Source organism: Neltuma alba, unplaced genomic scaffold (genome assembly GCF_004799145.2).
Source record: "Neltuma alba isolate B1F8T4 unplaced genomic scaffold, ASM479914v2 tig00007337_pilon, whole genome shotgun sequence".
Lineage (NCBI taxonomy): Eukaryota > Viridiplantae > Streptophyta > Magnoliopsida > Fabales > Fabaceae > Neltuma > Neltuma alba.
Window position 1 is genome coordinate 83,701 of NW_021634755.1, and position 15,771 is coordinate 99,471.

Consider the following 15,771-nt stretch of genomic DNA (forward strand, 5'->3'; position numbering starts at 1 on the left):
AAATCCCTCTTTGAGACTTAATTACAACTCTCTCATAAATTAAGTGGTATGACAAGTTTCAATTTTGTTTCAAAGAAAAATGATTTTGGAACCAAAAGTGATACCAAACAAATAATGGAAAATGTTTTCCTATTTCCATCCTCTTTTATTCTTGGGAACTATCAGGGTAAGGATTTTTTGACATCCCACGTATTATTAGAACCTTTTTTTTTTAATGAATATTGCTGGTAAAAAAAAAGACCTTTTTTATGAATAATTTTTTCACAAGGCATCCGTGCGTTATTTTCTCAATCTAAAATTCAAACCTTTTCATTTTTTATTGTATCAAAGAGGAAGAATAACAACAACAAAAATCGGTTAAATTTAAAAAAGAGGAATAATATTGACTATTCTTATAATTATTTTGACTATTTTTATGATATTTTGACAATTACCTTTGTGTCATTTTGAAATTCAACAGGTATTTTTTAATAATTTTTTTCTATTGAAAATCAAATCAATCATTAAACTATTTTAGACATTAATTTAAGAGTTAATAATTTAATTGTGATCAAATTGAGCCTGACAAACATAATATATTTAATTAGACATAAAAACATGCATACGTAACCATAAAATATACTGCCTCCCATTCTTAATGTACGAGTTAGTATGAGTTAAATTTAGACTTAAATATAAAATATCAGTGTATTTTGTCTCTCTTATTTTTCAAAACTAACCTTACTGATTGCATATATTAAAAAGGTTTGTATCAAATGGTAGTTTCAATCAAAATAATTCAAATAGGTATTTTAGAAAAAATAACACATATTTTTTTATAAATAACTAATCTAACTATTTTTTAATCTATCCAAATTAGTTTTTTTGGATAAAAGATCACAATCATTAAATAACATAGTTTGTAACATTTACAAAGTGGAACAAAGAAACGGACGTCCGTTAAATAGATGTTATGGCAGGGACAGGCAGTTGCCAACGTCAAATACGCCTTATTCAAGTAAGTGGAATATTCATCCATACATCACAGAGTCTACCTACTTCCTCCTGCTAACCCCAAAAAAACAAAAACCCTTTTATTCTTATTATAAGATCCCTTTTGGAAAAAAAATAATTCTTTTTATAAGATACTGTGATAGTTTTAATAGTTTTAATGAGCATTATATATATATGTTTTTTTTTCATATATGCTCATATTTAATAATGGTAGTGAGAGAGTAAATATCAATATGATGCTAGAATTTTATGTAGTTAATTAGGGTAATATTAAAACTTGCTTAAATTTTGAAATAAGTTTAATGCATTTAACTGTTTTTTTATTAGTGAGTATGAATTAGTTAACAGTCTTTTATAATAAAGATGAGAGGAAATATACAATGTTTTTTGGTCGTATTTATAAGACATTTTCGGTATATTTTATATAGATTAAGAAAAATCTTGAATTACATTAACTCTTCATTAAAATATAATTACTTTTCAACTTTACCTTTATTTGATATATATACCATTCAAAAAAATAATTAGCTACATTATAATAAAGGAATGACAAAATAGTATATTCATATCCAAAATTTAATAAAATAACTTATAAATAAGACGAAGAAAAATTTTCTCTCTTTACCTTATAAATAAAATCATAGGAGTATTAATTTTTTTTCCAACACTACTAAAAAATTATTTATATATTCGCATAATAAATTTGACTTTTTTTTATGTTGGTTAAAAATGCAATCAATGTAAAATGACAAACCTATGTTAAGGGTTAATACAATTTTTAAGTGCCTCAAATTTACTCTCATTTTAATTTTGGTTATTTAAATTTTAAATTATAGATTTTGATCCTTTAAGTTTTATTTTATTTAAAATAATGGTTTTTATAATTCAACAAAAACCTGAACTATTTTATCCCTTGAGAAACCAAAAGCTATTGTTTGAAATTTGGGAGACCAAAATCAAAATGAGAATAAATTTGAAAAACTAAGCATTATACTGACCCATAAAAAATTAATGTTAAGAAAATTATATTTTTTTTAAAGATTTAAACATGCATTTCTTGGGAGAATCATATAAAAAATTTGAAATCACTAAATCTCAAATAAAGAATTTCTACAAAATGTGTTGTTATTTATAAGTCTAGTGTTGTCGCCTATTAAAGCATTGTTTGTTACCATACCAGAATTGTCATTAATAGTTTTAATTTTTTTTATTCTCCCATTTTTTTATAAGATAAAATTTCCATGTCCGCTTTTAAATTGTTTTCATTCCTTTTGTGGTACCAAACATCGCACAATATTTTTTTCCTTCATTTTACATGTACTCCAAACATTATTTTTCTTCCATCTTTGGCCAAAGCATTTCTTTCCATGCTTACTTCCCATCTCATCTCATCTCATCTCATTAAAGTCATATATGAAGAGAGAGAACAGGTAGGCGTATTTTTTTCCCCCCAATTAATCTCTAACTTCAGAAAAAAATTGACAACAAATTAACTAATATTGACTTAGTTCACTAGGAGAAAATACTTGAACTTTGTGCATAAAAAATATTTTAAAAGAGCTATCTTTATTTAGTTTCGATAATAATTGAAAATGAGCTAACCATTGACGACAATAGTTATTAAGAATAGGGTTAATATAAGTTTTGAGACAATACTTACATCAAATTATTTATATTTGTTATGTCAAATTCTCCAATCATATATAATCATATGTTTTATTTTTGAAATATTAGCATTTAATTTAATAACATTTAATTATAAATTTACATGAAACAGAAAAGAATACATGTCCACATGTAATTAGAGAACTTGACATAATAGATATAAGCAACTTGACCAATTTTTTTTCCTAATTTTTGGTCTCTCAAGTTTGCTCTCATTTTGGTTTTGGTTTCTTGAATTAAAAATCATAGGTTTGGTACCTTGAGATTTTTTTTAAATTTAAAACATTAACCTCTATAATTCAATAAATACTTAGCCTATTTTATCTTTTAAAGGGATCAAAACCTATAATTTAAGAATTGATAGACTAAAATAAAAATAATAACAAATTTAAGAAACCAAAAATTATATTAATCCTTAAGAATAATACTAATCCAAATAAAAATCCATATCTATTAATTTTGGTATCGAATGAGGGCTTTTTACATCCCTCATATATTAGCAATTATATATCTATAAGTAGCATTAAGTGGTTATGGCATGCTGCCCTTGGCATGTCTTGTATCCCTTTCTTAAATCACAACCAAAACTATTAGGAAAAATTACATTAAGGTTTCACTCAATAAAAATAAAATACTCTTAAAATTATTAAATTAATCTGAAATTTTAATGGACTTTATTATAAGAGATTCCACTTATTCAACCACCTTCATCTTTCTTTTCAAACATGCATTGATAATTAAAAGGATAATTGTTAACAACTTAATGTGTAATAATTAATAATTATCGCGATATACCGTGATAGGTATTAATAACACATTTTGTCAGTACATCACATAAGCATATTTAATTTGAAATCCTGTGGTGTGTTGAGAAAATATGTTATTAATATTTACTGTAATAGTTGTTAATTGTTGCACAATAAGTTATTAACAACTGCCTTTTCAGTTATCAACGCATACTGCTAAAAAAATGATAATTTGAAAAAAGAAGAAGACAAGGGCAGTTTAGTAATTAAACAAGTGAAATCTCTTACAGATTACAATGAATTTCTTAAAACTTCAGATTAATTTAATGATTTTAAAAGACTTTTTTGTATTTATTTCTCTGTGGTGGGATCTTAATGCAATTTTCCCAAACTATTATATATACATGTATTTTGACTACTTCATGCCATTATTTTTTTTTAAAAAGTTATTAAATCAAATTATATCATTTAGTTATTCAACATAACAAAAGCATTATGTTCCAGTTTCACCAAAAAGGACAACATATGCACGTGGCTTCTTCTAGATCAGTCAACAATTTATTAATGTGCTTGATCGAACTCCTAATGAGCTTTGCCATTTCCTGCACATGGGAAGATACATTTGACCCCATGCCTACTGTATTTGGACCATAAGAGGCAATGATACTACATCTCTCGTCTTCTCTCTATTTTCCAGCGGTTGCAAGAATCTCCCTTAATCTCTTTCTGATCAGGGAAACTGGAAACGAACAAAACCCATTGACCTTTTTCTTTTTGGTGATCTCTATTCAACGTAATTAATTAGATGAAGTTGATCTCTCTTTAGCACTTTCACCGCTAGCCTTGCATGGAACACCTTCCTTCCCCGCTTCTTCTTCATAGTTCAAGCACCACAACTGCTCGAAAAATACAGAGTGAATAGTTTCAGCAAGGTGTTTGTTGAAACGCGTGGCCAGTTTGAGTTTCAGATACTAAAATATATATCAAGATTAGAAAACAAAATTAAGAAAAAGTATAAACTAGCCCGTTAACTATTTACCAATGTACCTTCCACTTATAAATTGGAAAACCACACCCCCCCCCAAAAAAAAAAAACTCCCCAGGTTGATTACTTTTCATGACATCTTTAATACTCGAGAGGTATTTTGTGGTTTTCAAGATTGAAAATTGATTTCAGTAAATACTCAAAAAAATGTTTTCTGAGATGAAACCATATAGAGGGGCACAAGCTAGGCTTACATTCAGAATCTGTTGTGATCCAGTTGCCTTTCCTTCTATAAATGATAGAATCAACTTCTTCATGCGGGTTAGAAATCGATGAAGGTATGGATTGCTCAGTTTTTGACGTGGAAGCTACTGAGATAGCTGAGAAGGCAGAGGAAGTGGTGGAGCAGCTTTCCAATTCCCATCCGAAACTGATCTTGGGTGACTCATTGCTTACTTCTCCATCATCCTGAACTGCTTTAAGGGTTCCTCCTCTTCTGAACCTCAGTGCCTGATAAGAATTCAATGGCCATTTTGTTCCCTTGGTCAGTCTCTTATTGCAATTCAACAGTCTCATGCACCATCGTGGCTTTCTCTCTTTCCTTTATTTTGTTTCATTAATTTGGTAGTTGAAACATCATTATTCTACCCCGTATGCATCAAGGACATCATAAATGAAAAGGTTGCAACAATGAAGTGCACATGTATGAAATTTCTTCTCACCCGTGATCATTTTGTGTCATTGAGAATGCGATCTAGAGCAACTCTCAAGTCCACTGTTAAATATATAGTAATGGATCATTGCAGAAGTTAAAACACTTACCTTCCTTCCACTAAGTTTTCGTCCTTTCTCTGTTTTTACAGCCGCAGCCCATCTAAGTAGCTCTTTCATTCTTGAAATGGTCTTCTTCCTATCGCCTCTGTTCTGATCCGGATTTTCTGAGGTGCCTTCACTTCTTTCTTCAGCTATAGGCAAAACCTTGTTTCCCACGTGAGCAACTGAATCTACCTTGTTACTGTTTTCTATTCCTCTTTCTGTTTCTTCTCTCTTCATCTTCGTAGAATGCAAAAAATGTTGTCTTCTGTTATAGTCTCCTACTCTCTTTGACTTAAGAGTGCTGCAGAGGCAAGAGTTAGCGATGTCCTTCGTACATATGAATGCAAATATCCTTACATTCTTGTTCCAGCCATGCTTTCTTCCTCTACCACTTGTTCGTCTGTATGCCCTTCGATGCTTCTGTAGAAGTATATTTTTCCATCGAGCGTTCAGATCTGAAAGAACACCATATGTTAAGTTCAGATCGAAAATGCGGAAATAAAAGCAGGCTCAGTATTTAGAAAACCACAGTTTAGATGTCATTTCACGTCCAAAACGTCTTTGTTTAGCACGTACGCTATTACGCCTCTTTAACCTGGTTGACTTCGATAAATTACCATTTGTATTCTCTTTTTGACAGAACGATATTAGATTTAATAAGGCATGTTCAATATGTAATACCATGATAGTGGAATGTCAGATAAAAGTGTAACCAACACCAAGCACCTCCTAAGAATTTTAACTCTACTACTGTAAGAATATACCTTTACCTCCGACGGTTTCCCCTTTGGAGGCTGCAGGACTAAAGATGATCTCTCTTTCTTTCTCATGTGCCAATTTGAAGAGCCGTTGAAGGATCTGCCATTCAGCACCAAAAAGGAACTATCTCTATCAGGTTTGATGACAATAATGCTTTTCTTTCTAGTTTCTACAGATCCTACTATCTTATCTTCACATGACAAGAGCAATACCTGCATGTTCACTTATATAGTATTTTGGGTCAGTGGGTCTGTGTGATGACTTTATCAGTCAAATGAACAGCACTACAGATCTATGTGTGTGCTGTCTGGAAGCCCAGGATTCCTGTCTAGTCTGTGAGGACTTTGGCGAGAATAAGACAAAATAAAAGTGCGATGAGTCTAAGGAAGAATGGGAGACAACCAGGCAGTGAGCGGGGAATTGGTTGGCTTATGATTCGGAAGTAACATGGGAGGAATATATTATATAGGAGAGCCCAATGGGAACTGTTCAGATGGGAAGACTTTGATTTACTTAAGAAACGCATGTGTTTAGCCTTCGTGGCCTTGTTCCTTGCCATAAACTTGTATGCCTGTGGTGTGTTTGGACCCCAGCCCATCAAATGGAGATCTACATCACCCAGGTTATGCTAGGAGTTTCAAAATTTAATGCACATTACCCTGAGAAAAACTGTTTCTCAAACTTTTAGCCGGTGATTCCATTGGGAGAGTATTCATTTAGTTTAAGCAAAGTCATCTTCGTATATAATTAATGAACTACTACCCTGGGTCTTATTTAAAAGACCTTATTTGTGGACTGCAAATAATGTCTTATAATTAGTACCGGAGATAGTATAACATAAAATAATATCATTATAGGAGTCAGTCTAGTTGAATACGTTTTGGGTAAAACACTCATTTATTAGATACTTCAATTAAGGACTATCCCACGTTGATGAAACAAACAAACAAACATTTTATGATTGCCAATGCTAACTGGTTTAGTATTTCATAATTACATAGTGTCATTTAGTTGACAGAAAAATGTCTTAATAATATGCTACTGGTGTGATCCAAATTTTGTGAGTCAGGTTAGGTCAAACTTTGAATTAGAGACTAAAACATATATAGATTCAAGGGCCACAACTTGAAATTCAGGCTGAAGCTCATTTGAATTCAGAGACTCATAATTAATTGTAGAGTCTTCATTTGGCCACAGTTAAGCATTCATATGTATTCTAATCCTTTACACATGATAATGGCACAAACGCCATGGAAAACTGAGAACAGAAATTGCAAACGCATGCATGGACCATGAAGCTCAATCTTGTTGATTAAGAAACAAGAGAGAAGGGAAATTAAATTTGACTGAAAGATGCATTTGGAGGAGGAGGATGGCAGGCACAAGTGTCAAGTTATAATACATGCAGATGTTAATTAATGGAGTGTAGCAGTTGAGCATGTGGGGGACGCCGCAGAAGATATTTCAGGAAGCAAATGAGGTACTGTGGATACAAATTAGGGAGGCGTCGCTGTCACATGGGGCTGAGTGACGCACAAGCACTTAAAAATGGCGATTGAGAATACACACACATTCACTTTCGTGCTTTTGAGGTTCCCTCGTAATGTTCTCTTAGCTTCTTCTTCGATTGAATATGATGGATAGGAAGCCTCTGATGTGTCACTTTGTGCATCACTGCTTTGTTCGGATCGTGATGTGGCTTCTTCACAGACTGCCCAGTCTTTTTCTTCAAAAATCTAGCGGATTATATTAGGGTATATGCGGATTCATGGAAAAAAAATTAACGGGTTAAGTTTAGTAGAAGGATTACTCCTTAACAACATAGAAAATAAAAATTCAAATCCCGTTAAAAAAAAGATTTACATTTAGGGTCCGATGGTATTTTATTTTAAATAAGATTCTTTCCCATGGAAAATACATAACAAGAAAAGAAAAGGGGAAAAAAAAAGGAATGCCTGTTTTATCATTCAAAAATATTTCTTTTTTGTTTGGCATTATATTCTGGAAGGAACTATATTTAATTCTTTAATATTTGTTAGCAAAAAAAAAAATTCTATAAGAGTCGGGAAACTTGTATTTTTATGCCAACCATAAAATTTATGATTCTAAAATTTTTCCAACCTTTTGCTTTTCATCCCGACAACCAAAAGAAAACCGTTGGGGCGTTTGGTATGCCTGCGGCGAAATGTTGACAAAATTATCTTTATCATTATTTAATACTACTTCTAATTTTTAATATAAAATCTCGTTTGACTATTATTTTAGATTTAAATATAAAATTTTAATCTATTTTATCTCTTATATTTATCTATTTTTTTAAAGATAATTATTGTAATAATAGTAATTTTAACCAATAATACATTTGATTAGCAAGTATATTTTAAAAAACACATATATTTATTATAAATAATTAACTTAACTAGTTTTCTTAATTTACTCAAATTAATTAACTAATTCTTATATTAAAGATCGCAGCTAGTAGTAATTACCTTTTTTATGCGCACACGTTTTATTAATAAAATTATTTTTCATTAATTAATGACATAGCTCTTTAGGTTGAATTTATGAATTATGAATATTCTTTGCTGACAATGATAATTAACTTCTTTTAGATAGGGGAAGGAAGAAGTCAAACTCTTGAATTAACTTTCCTTCATATATAAATCAACAAAAAAAACAATTTTGCCTCATCTATAAGAATTAAAAACAATACCCCAAAACTTTTTTTTTGGGCGTATTCAACAATTTAAGATATTTTTTGAATAACACTAATATCCCAAAGCCGGAGTATGAAAAGTCACAATATGTAATTTTATTTTACTTTTTAAAAACATTTCTCTACCTATTTCATTTACTTCATATAACTTCATTTTCCGATGGCGAAAAAAAAAGAGCTTTAATTTTACCTTACAACAAATTAAAAATGTTTGTTAATGATGATGTGTTTATAGTAAATAAATTTTTTTAGTGAGATACCATTACATACTTCTCCGATCCTTAATATAGGACCCAATTCTTGAGTTGGTTTTAGTCCTAAATATAAGACTCATTTATCATATTTATCAATTTTTTTTCTAAATTACCCCTATGAATACTCTCTCAACCATAATCAAGTAGAAGAGAGAGAAAGGGTATTAAAAAAACTGATTATGGTATTTTAGGAAAAATGTGTCACTTTTTTTTATAATTAACTAACTTACCTAATTTTCTTAATCTAAGAAAATTAGTTGAATAGGTCTTATATTAAAGACTGGAGGAGTATTTGTCAAAAATCGAAATTCAGGCTATTTGTTAACTTCTTTAATCCTGTATACCAAAAAAAAAATAATTCTTTAACCCTTGTGCATAATTTAAAATGACAGTTATTTAAAACAGAGGGAGTTAATTCTTACCCCAGCCTACTTAATTTTATTTCTTTACAATCCAAAATGTATTAACTTTAGAATTGCTGATTTTGAAGTCATCCATTTATAAGGAAAAATACGTTGACTCTATTTTGTTTTATGAAACTACAGAAATATTCTTTTTAAATCCAGAGTCTTCTTTTCAGTCTCACTTTTTATTCAGTTTAGACTTTTTCACTAAAGATATTTCATATCAATCAAAATGCATATCAAAATAACATAAGATTCCATGCGTCTCAAGCATAAATCTCAATTGTTTCAGGTCACCTGACCCAAAGAGTCATACTCACATCCATAAATTCAAAGTGATATGATTCTACAATTGTAGCATCACAAATCACAAATCACGAATAACTCAAAAACGGGATCAACACTATTCACATGCTTGGAAACAATGGTTCAATCAATAGAAAGATTCACAAATATACATCTAAAGTATTAGGTTAATTGATAGATTATGCCAATATGACTAACTTTTCTTTTGCCCCCGGGGCCAATCCAACTATGACTACTTAACAAACACACGATTTAGCAATAACTTTGATATCCCTTAAGCTAAGTGCTTGGATGGCAGAAGGGACCTTCATGAAAATCGTAGATACCAGGACTACGAGAAACTGGCTCATCGATCTCCCTAGTTTCATTCCATATAAGCATCATCATCACGCTCCGTGAGATCAAAGCCAACGCTTGAATAATGTCCTGCATGCTATTTAAACAATTTACAGAGAAAAAGCCAACTGGGTAAGCCAACGGAAAGTTGGAAACATATTCTGCTAATAAATGCTTCTCCTGAGAAATTGAATCGTTAATTTACCGGAAACAATGATGGCCATCAGCAAACCTCATAAACGATCCCCATTGGACCTTGTCCGGGTCAAGCGTCGCCTTCTTCTCGGTACAGGAGATGCATCTTCACCTGCATCACTAAATATGCGCATATCTTCATCAGCATCATGGTTGTCACGAAGACCCAACAAATTCTCACCCCACAGATAGCGTCTGTCAGATGAACCTCCTGCTGGTCGACGATGCCTTGTCCATGCTCTAGAACGAGGCCTTGGCTCCCGTGCATTTTCAATTGAACCAATCATCTGAAACAAGAAGAGGGTTGTCCACCATGGCCCCCCATTCGAATCGCCCATGCTACCTTCCCTATCATCTGAGAACCTACCATCTCCATTTTCAACGACATAATCACCCACAACCACAGCACCAGGCATGGCTGACCGAACAGCACTGACAATATCACCATATTCTCTCTGTCGTTCAAGATGTCGCCAGGCTCTTACCCTTGAGGGATCAACATCAGAGGGACGGGTGGTCGGGTGAACCCTCCTAGCATGTCGACGCAATTCAAGATAATTACCAACAAATGAGCAAGACTCCCTAGAGCAGCTTCTCTTCTTCAAATTGAGATAATTTCTAGCCTCTTCAACCACCTCCCAACCCAGCACTGTTCCTCGACATAAGGGACATTTCAAACTCAATTTTGACTCGGATGAATTATCCACATCTAACTCCTCAAGCTCAGCCCTGTCCTGCAAGGTCTCAGAATCAACAGTTTCTAAAATGCCTTCATTAGGCGAGTTGAAATGTCTAGTTGGATCTTGAACATCACCCTGTCTTGATCCTTGAAGCAATCCAACAGATAATACAGTATTGATTTCATTTTGGTGATTTTCATTACCATCATTCAAGTCAGGTTGCATATTGAGATTAATATCAGAACTATTACCAGAGTTGTTTGTGTTTACTAAAGAACTGGATAAATTTGAACTGTCCTTAGAATTGGCCTGCATTTTTTTAAACCGGTCCAAGCAATTTGAATGCCTATAACTTGTATCACAGATGTAAGATCTGCAGCCCTTTTCGTAAGAGCTGCAGTGAAGGAGAACAGCATTATGTGGATGATCCATGCAAATAGGACATGAAACTTCATCCAATTCTTTGTGAAGAGCATGGATATCTGAATCACTATACAATCTTCGCTTAACAGCAGTCATCTTCCACGCACAGTAATAACTACTAGCAATATTAAACTAATCAGAATAACAGATGATGCATGTAACCAACCAAAAATTACTTCCATTTTTCAGAACGTGATAACATGCCAGTAAAATATGACACATTCTGACATACAAATTAATAATTAATAAATAAATAAAATTAATATAAACACAGGAGATAAGCATTTAAAAAAACATATAGTTACACGAACAGGCAGAAGAAGTATGGTTAGGAGAGCAACAAAACATAACTGGAAATAACCGGTTCAATTTCATCACACATGTTGGTCCTAAGAATATTTTGGGGTTGAATGTGTGGGTAAGTGAATGCATCAAACCCAGATATTAGGGGCCACCTTCACCAACCAATACAACTCATCTATGATTTTTATATGTTGGCCTTGTAGAGCCAATATCATCACACTTGAGGTAAGCAATGATATAAGGTTCTTACATGTTAATCTTGCAGTGCCAATGTTTTCAACTCTATTAATTCAATTATCAGTCAAAACGCAAAGTATATTAACTTACCTTTTCCACTCCCCGGACATCTTAACACAAAATCCACCATTAATCTTCATTTAACAGGAAATAAATAAATAAATAAAAACTACACTAGCCAACTAAGCTGACAGCTGAATTCCCCCCCCCCCCCCCAACCAATCTAGTAACCAAACCTTAGATAATGGGAAAAAAAATAAAAGCTATTATCTGCAATGAGCAAATACAGGGTTCAAAACTATAACTTGACAAAGAAGGAGAAGGAACTGTATTTATTCCTTGTAAATTATAACAGACAAGAATAATTGGCCTACTTAGATTCAAAATCATATCAAACCCCATGTTCAATCGGAATAACGGAACCGAGAACATCAATATAGACGTCCTTTTTAGTGCTAAAGAATGAAGGGAGTAAATAAACAAATGCAGGATAATATTTAATTCATAAAATTCACTGCTTCCAAGTTCCAACACAAATGACAATTAGTAAAATTCCACTATGTACATAACTTACCAAGAGAACAAGCTTTAACAAGCTTTAGTTATTCCCTACTGAAGGCTTCCGAGTCTCAAATTGTATTTTCAGTATCTTACTTGACTTCACAAAAGAATCTACACTTATGCAATGCTCCAATGCAGGTAAACTAATAATGCAGTAATGTATGCTAAAATCTTTGGCAAATATATAATTAACGAACACTTCTGCACAACAGAATCACCAACTAGCCCCAAAATCTGCAGGTTTGACACCAAAAAGGAAGAAAAAGAATAGTTTTAGCAAAACAAGATATCAATCTAACAAATCTCAAGGAAGCAATATAAGAAAAAAGAATAATCAAATAATGAGGGCACAATTAAACTGTTTTCCTTAACATTTCTCTTCGACTGTGCCTGTACAATACTTTGCTATTTTTAAAAAATCAAATGAGATAAACCTCCTACCCTTGAAAAATCAAAGCATAAATAGATTTTTAGAAGGCGTCAGCTTAATCGTCCCGGCAAATAAACTAGTTTAGCATGTTTTATTTTGTTAGTTTCTGATTTCTGATTGTATTATATTTGATTATTATTCACATTTGGAGATAAGGATCTGATCCTATTTAATTTTAAGATTACATTAGAATAGAAGATCAGATTTGATTACAACAATTTAACCCTAGACTCACCTATATGTATATTATCATTAGATCAATGAAACTTGCAAGCTGAGTCGCTATTTTGCTCTGCAGATCTCATAGATGTTGTAGTATATAGGGTCACCAAATAATCTCATTAGCTTATTTGGCATGGCGCCTAAGTTATTATACTGTTTGCAAACTAGATTGGCATAATCAAGAAAATAATTACGAATAGTTTCAAGTGGCCCCGAACAAGATTACAGGAATGGGCAATGACCACAGCAGGTAGGGTTAGTAAAAGTTGCAGGACCTCTTCGTATCTTGTCTAATCAAGTGTCCTCTTACAGAACTCTAACATCTAGCAAGATTTTTGTTTGCAAATTAAAAAAACCAGTCTCAGCGAGCCTTTGAAATTCTCTTAATATGAAAGCATTATCTGTTGTGACTATTTGAGTTATATAAAGCAAAATGTTGAACAACAATACATAAGGTTTTCATTTTTCCCTGATTGGCCAAATACAGAATACAAAGCAGAACACTGTGTCCAAGACCAAGTCGATCATAAGGAAGACAACAACTTTAGCTAGAGAAAGCAAGCAAGACGTCATGCCAATGTCAAATTTATATGGATACATCATCAACTGATACATTCATATCGATGTGCTTAATCGCAGGAGCTGAATAAGACTAAGCACCGAGAACATAGCACCTTTCAACAACAAAAGCAGGACATAAAGAAATTAGCAACTGTTCACCGTCCGATCGAAAAACATTAACCAAGGTGTGAAACAATTCAGAGACGATGATGAAGCGTAGACGAAGCCACCAGAGACAGATGATAAGCAGAGTTCTAAAACTCGTCAAGATCCTAGGAATTGGCACACGAGGTTCCCAACTCCAGATCAACACCCGATCGCCAAAAACAATGAAAGAAACCCTACCCAAACCCTTAAAAGTCCAAATAATATGAAAATCGAAAAGAAAACACAGCACGGCAAGGGGAAAAAAATCAGAAACACCAATTGAGAGCCCGATCAAGCATAATCAGGATCCGATAGCATATATTGCAAACGACAAACAAAACAAAACATTTAGTAGAATTAAAGGCGGGTATTTACGAAGAGGGTTTGAGAGTTTTTTCCCCTCTGGGGTTGGTCTCCGCAAAGATTGCGTGGAGGAACTGCCACAGATACAAAGAAGGCAAAAATATTTGAAATTGGAAGGCATAGAAGAAAAAGCAGGGTATTTATAATGCTTTGAGGAGGCGGAAGAGCGGGGCCCAGGACAGAGGACTCCGCGGCCACAACCGCCTCATGGTTGAGGCCCTGAAGGATGGAGGCGTGGTTGGCTAAGGTGGTTTAGGACGCCTGTCTGACAAGGGCATTAAGTGGGTTTGGTGCATCAATTCCCCCCCCCCCCAATATTTTCAAGTGGCATTGATGGAATACTTACTTTGGAGTTACTTTTTTTTTTTCCGGAGAAAAAACTTACTGCTTGCTTCACAGATCTCTGAAATCATATTAAAAGTTAATATAATTTTTGATGATATAAATTTTTCCTCGTTTTAATTTTAGTTTCTCAAATTTTAAGTCAGAAGTTTTAATCCCTAAAATTTCTTTTTATTTAAAACATTAGTACTTATAATTTAATAAAAACTTAGATTATTTTACACTTTAAAAAAAACTAAAACTTATAATTTGAAATTTGAAGGATAAAAAATAAAATGAGAACAAATTTAAGAGATTAAAAATTATATTAACTTTAATATTAATATTAATATTACAATATTTTCTAAATTTTGGCCAAAAGGAATTATTCCTCCGGTCCTTAATATAAGACCCAATTTTTGAGTTGGTTTTGGTCCTAAATATAAGACCCATTTTTCATATTTATCATTTTTATCTAAATTACCTTTATAGATACTCTCTCAACCATAATTAAGTAGAAGAGGGAGAAGGGTATTAAGAAAGATGATTATGGTATTTTAGGAAAAATATGTCACTTTTCTTATAATTAACTAATTTACCTAATTTTCTTAATCTAATCAAATTAATTAAATGAGTTTTATATTAAGGATCGGAGAAGTATAATTCATGAAATTTTAGTTTTTTTACAAAGGACAATGAAAAAAAAACTGGAATTTTGTAAATGTCAAATAAGGAATATCAAAAAAAATTTATTGTCATTTACAAATTCAGACTTGTCAATACCAAATAAAATTATATTATCAAATCTGATTTGGAATTTACAATTTCTAACTTCTTTTTCTATCATTCCCTTTTGTGCAAATTAAATTTGCCTCTGATATTTTTTTGGGATGATGAGAAATTTGGCTCCAATGATATGTATAAGTAGTACTACCCCGGAGAGCAACATAACCAATATAGATAAATTTAAAAAATTAATTAAATTAGTTATTTATAATAAATATATATAAATTTTTTATATTAATTTTGTTTAATTATGCACATTAAAATTACCTTTAGGTAAGAATATATTAAAATTAATAGGTAATTAAAGTCCTATATTTAAAACTATTAACTAGTTTTTATATTTATAATCAGAGTAACATTTATATACTTCTTCGGATTTTTATTATAAAAACTAGTTAACTAATTTAAATAGATTAAGAAAGTTTATTAAATTAATTATTTGTAATAATTATGTATTGTTTTTTTAAAATACCTTTATTAATTATATATTAGCTAAAATTATTATTTGATTAAATTTTAATATGCGTAACTATTATAAATGATATTTTTTTAAAAAAAGAAA

The 15,771-nt window shown here is 31.9% G+C and overlaps 2 protein-coding genes across 6 annotated transcripts; both read right to left on the bottom strand.

Annotated features, from left to right (window-relative positions):
• Positions 1–3,886: 3,886 nt before the first annotated feature.
• Positions 3,887–6,306, bottom strand: LOC114752340 (uncharacterized). 2 transcript variants are annotated; one of them, XM_028941082.1, is made up of 5 exons: positions 6,177–6,306; positions 5,976–6,063; positions 5,212–5,660; positions 4,644–4,899; positions 3,887–4,300 (listed from the first exon to the last, which is right to left on the bottom strand). In XM_028941082.1, exons 1-5 carry the CDS (start codon positions 6,180–6,182, stop codon positions 4,281–4,283), a joined length of 819 nt encoding a protein of 272 aa, XP_028796915.1. In that variant the 5' UTR covers positions 6,183–6,306; the 3' UTR covers positions 3,887–4,280. The 2 variants fall into 2 exon arrangements, with proteins under 2 accessions (XP_028796915.1, XP_028796914.1); XM_028941081.1 differs by having other exon boundaries at positions 5,970–6,063.
• A 3,357-nt stretch (positions 6,307–9,663) lies between these two features.
• On the bottom strand, positions 9,664–14,211 carry LOC114752337 (uncharacterized). 4 transcript variants are annotated; one of them, XM_028941073.1, is made up of 3 exons: positions 14,115–14,211; positions 10,186–12,613; positions 9,664–10,077 (listed from the first exon to the last, which is right to left on the bottom strand). In XM_028941073.1, the coding sequence occupies exon 2, from the start codon at positions 11,372–11,374 to the stop codon at positions 10,214–10,216; it is 1,161 nt and encodes a 386-aa protein (XP_028796906.1). In that variant the 5' UTR covers positions 11,375–12,613; positions 14,115–14,211; the 3' UTR covers positions 9,664–10,077; positions 10,186–10,213. The 4 variants fall into 4 exon arrangements, with proteins under 4 accessions (XP_028796906.1, XP_028796907.1, XP_028796908.1 ...); XM_028941074.1 differs by lacking the exon at positions 14,115–14,211 and adding an exon at positions 13,045–13,259; XM_028941075.1 differs by lacking the exon at positions 14,115–14,211 and having other exon boundaries at positions 10,186–11,393; positions 12,393–12,851.
• Between the last annotated feature and the right edge of the window lie 1,560 nt (positions 14,212–15,771).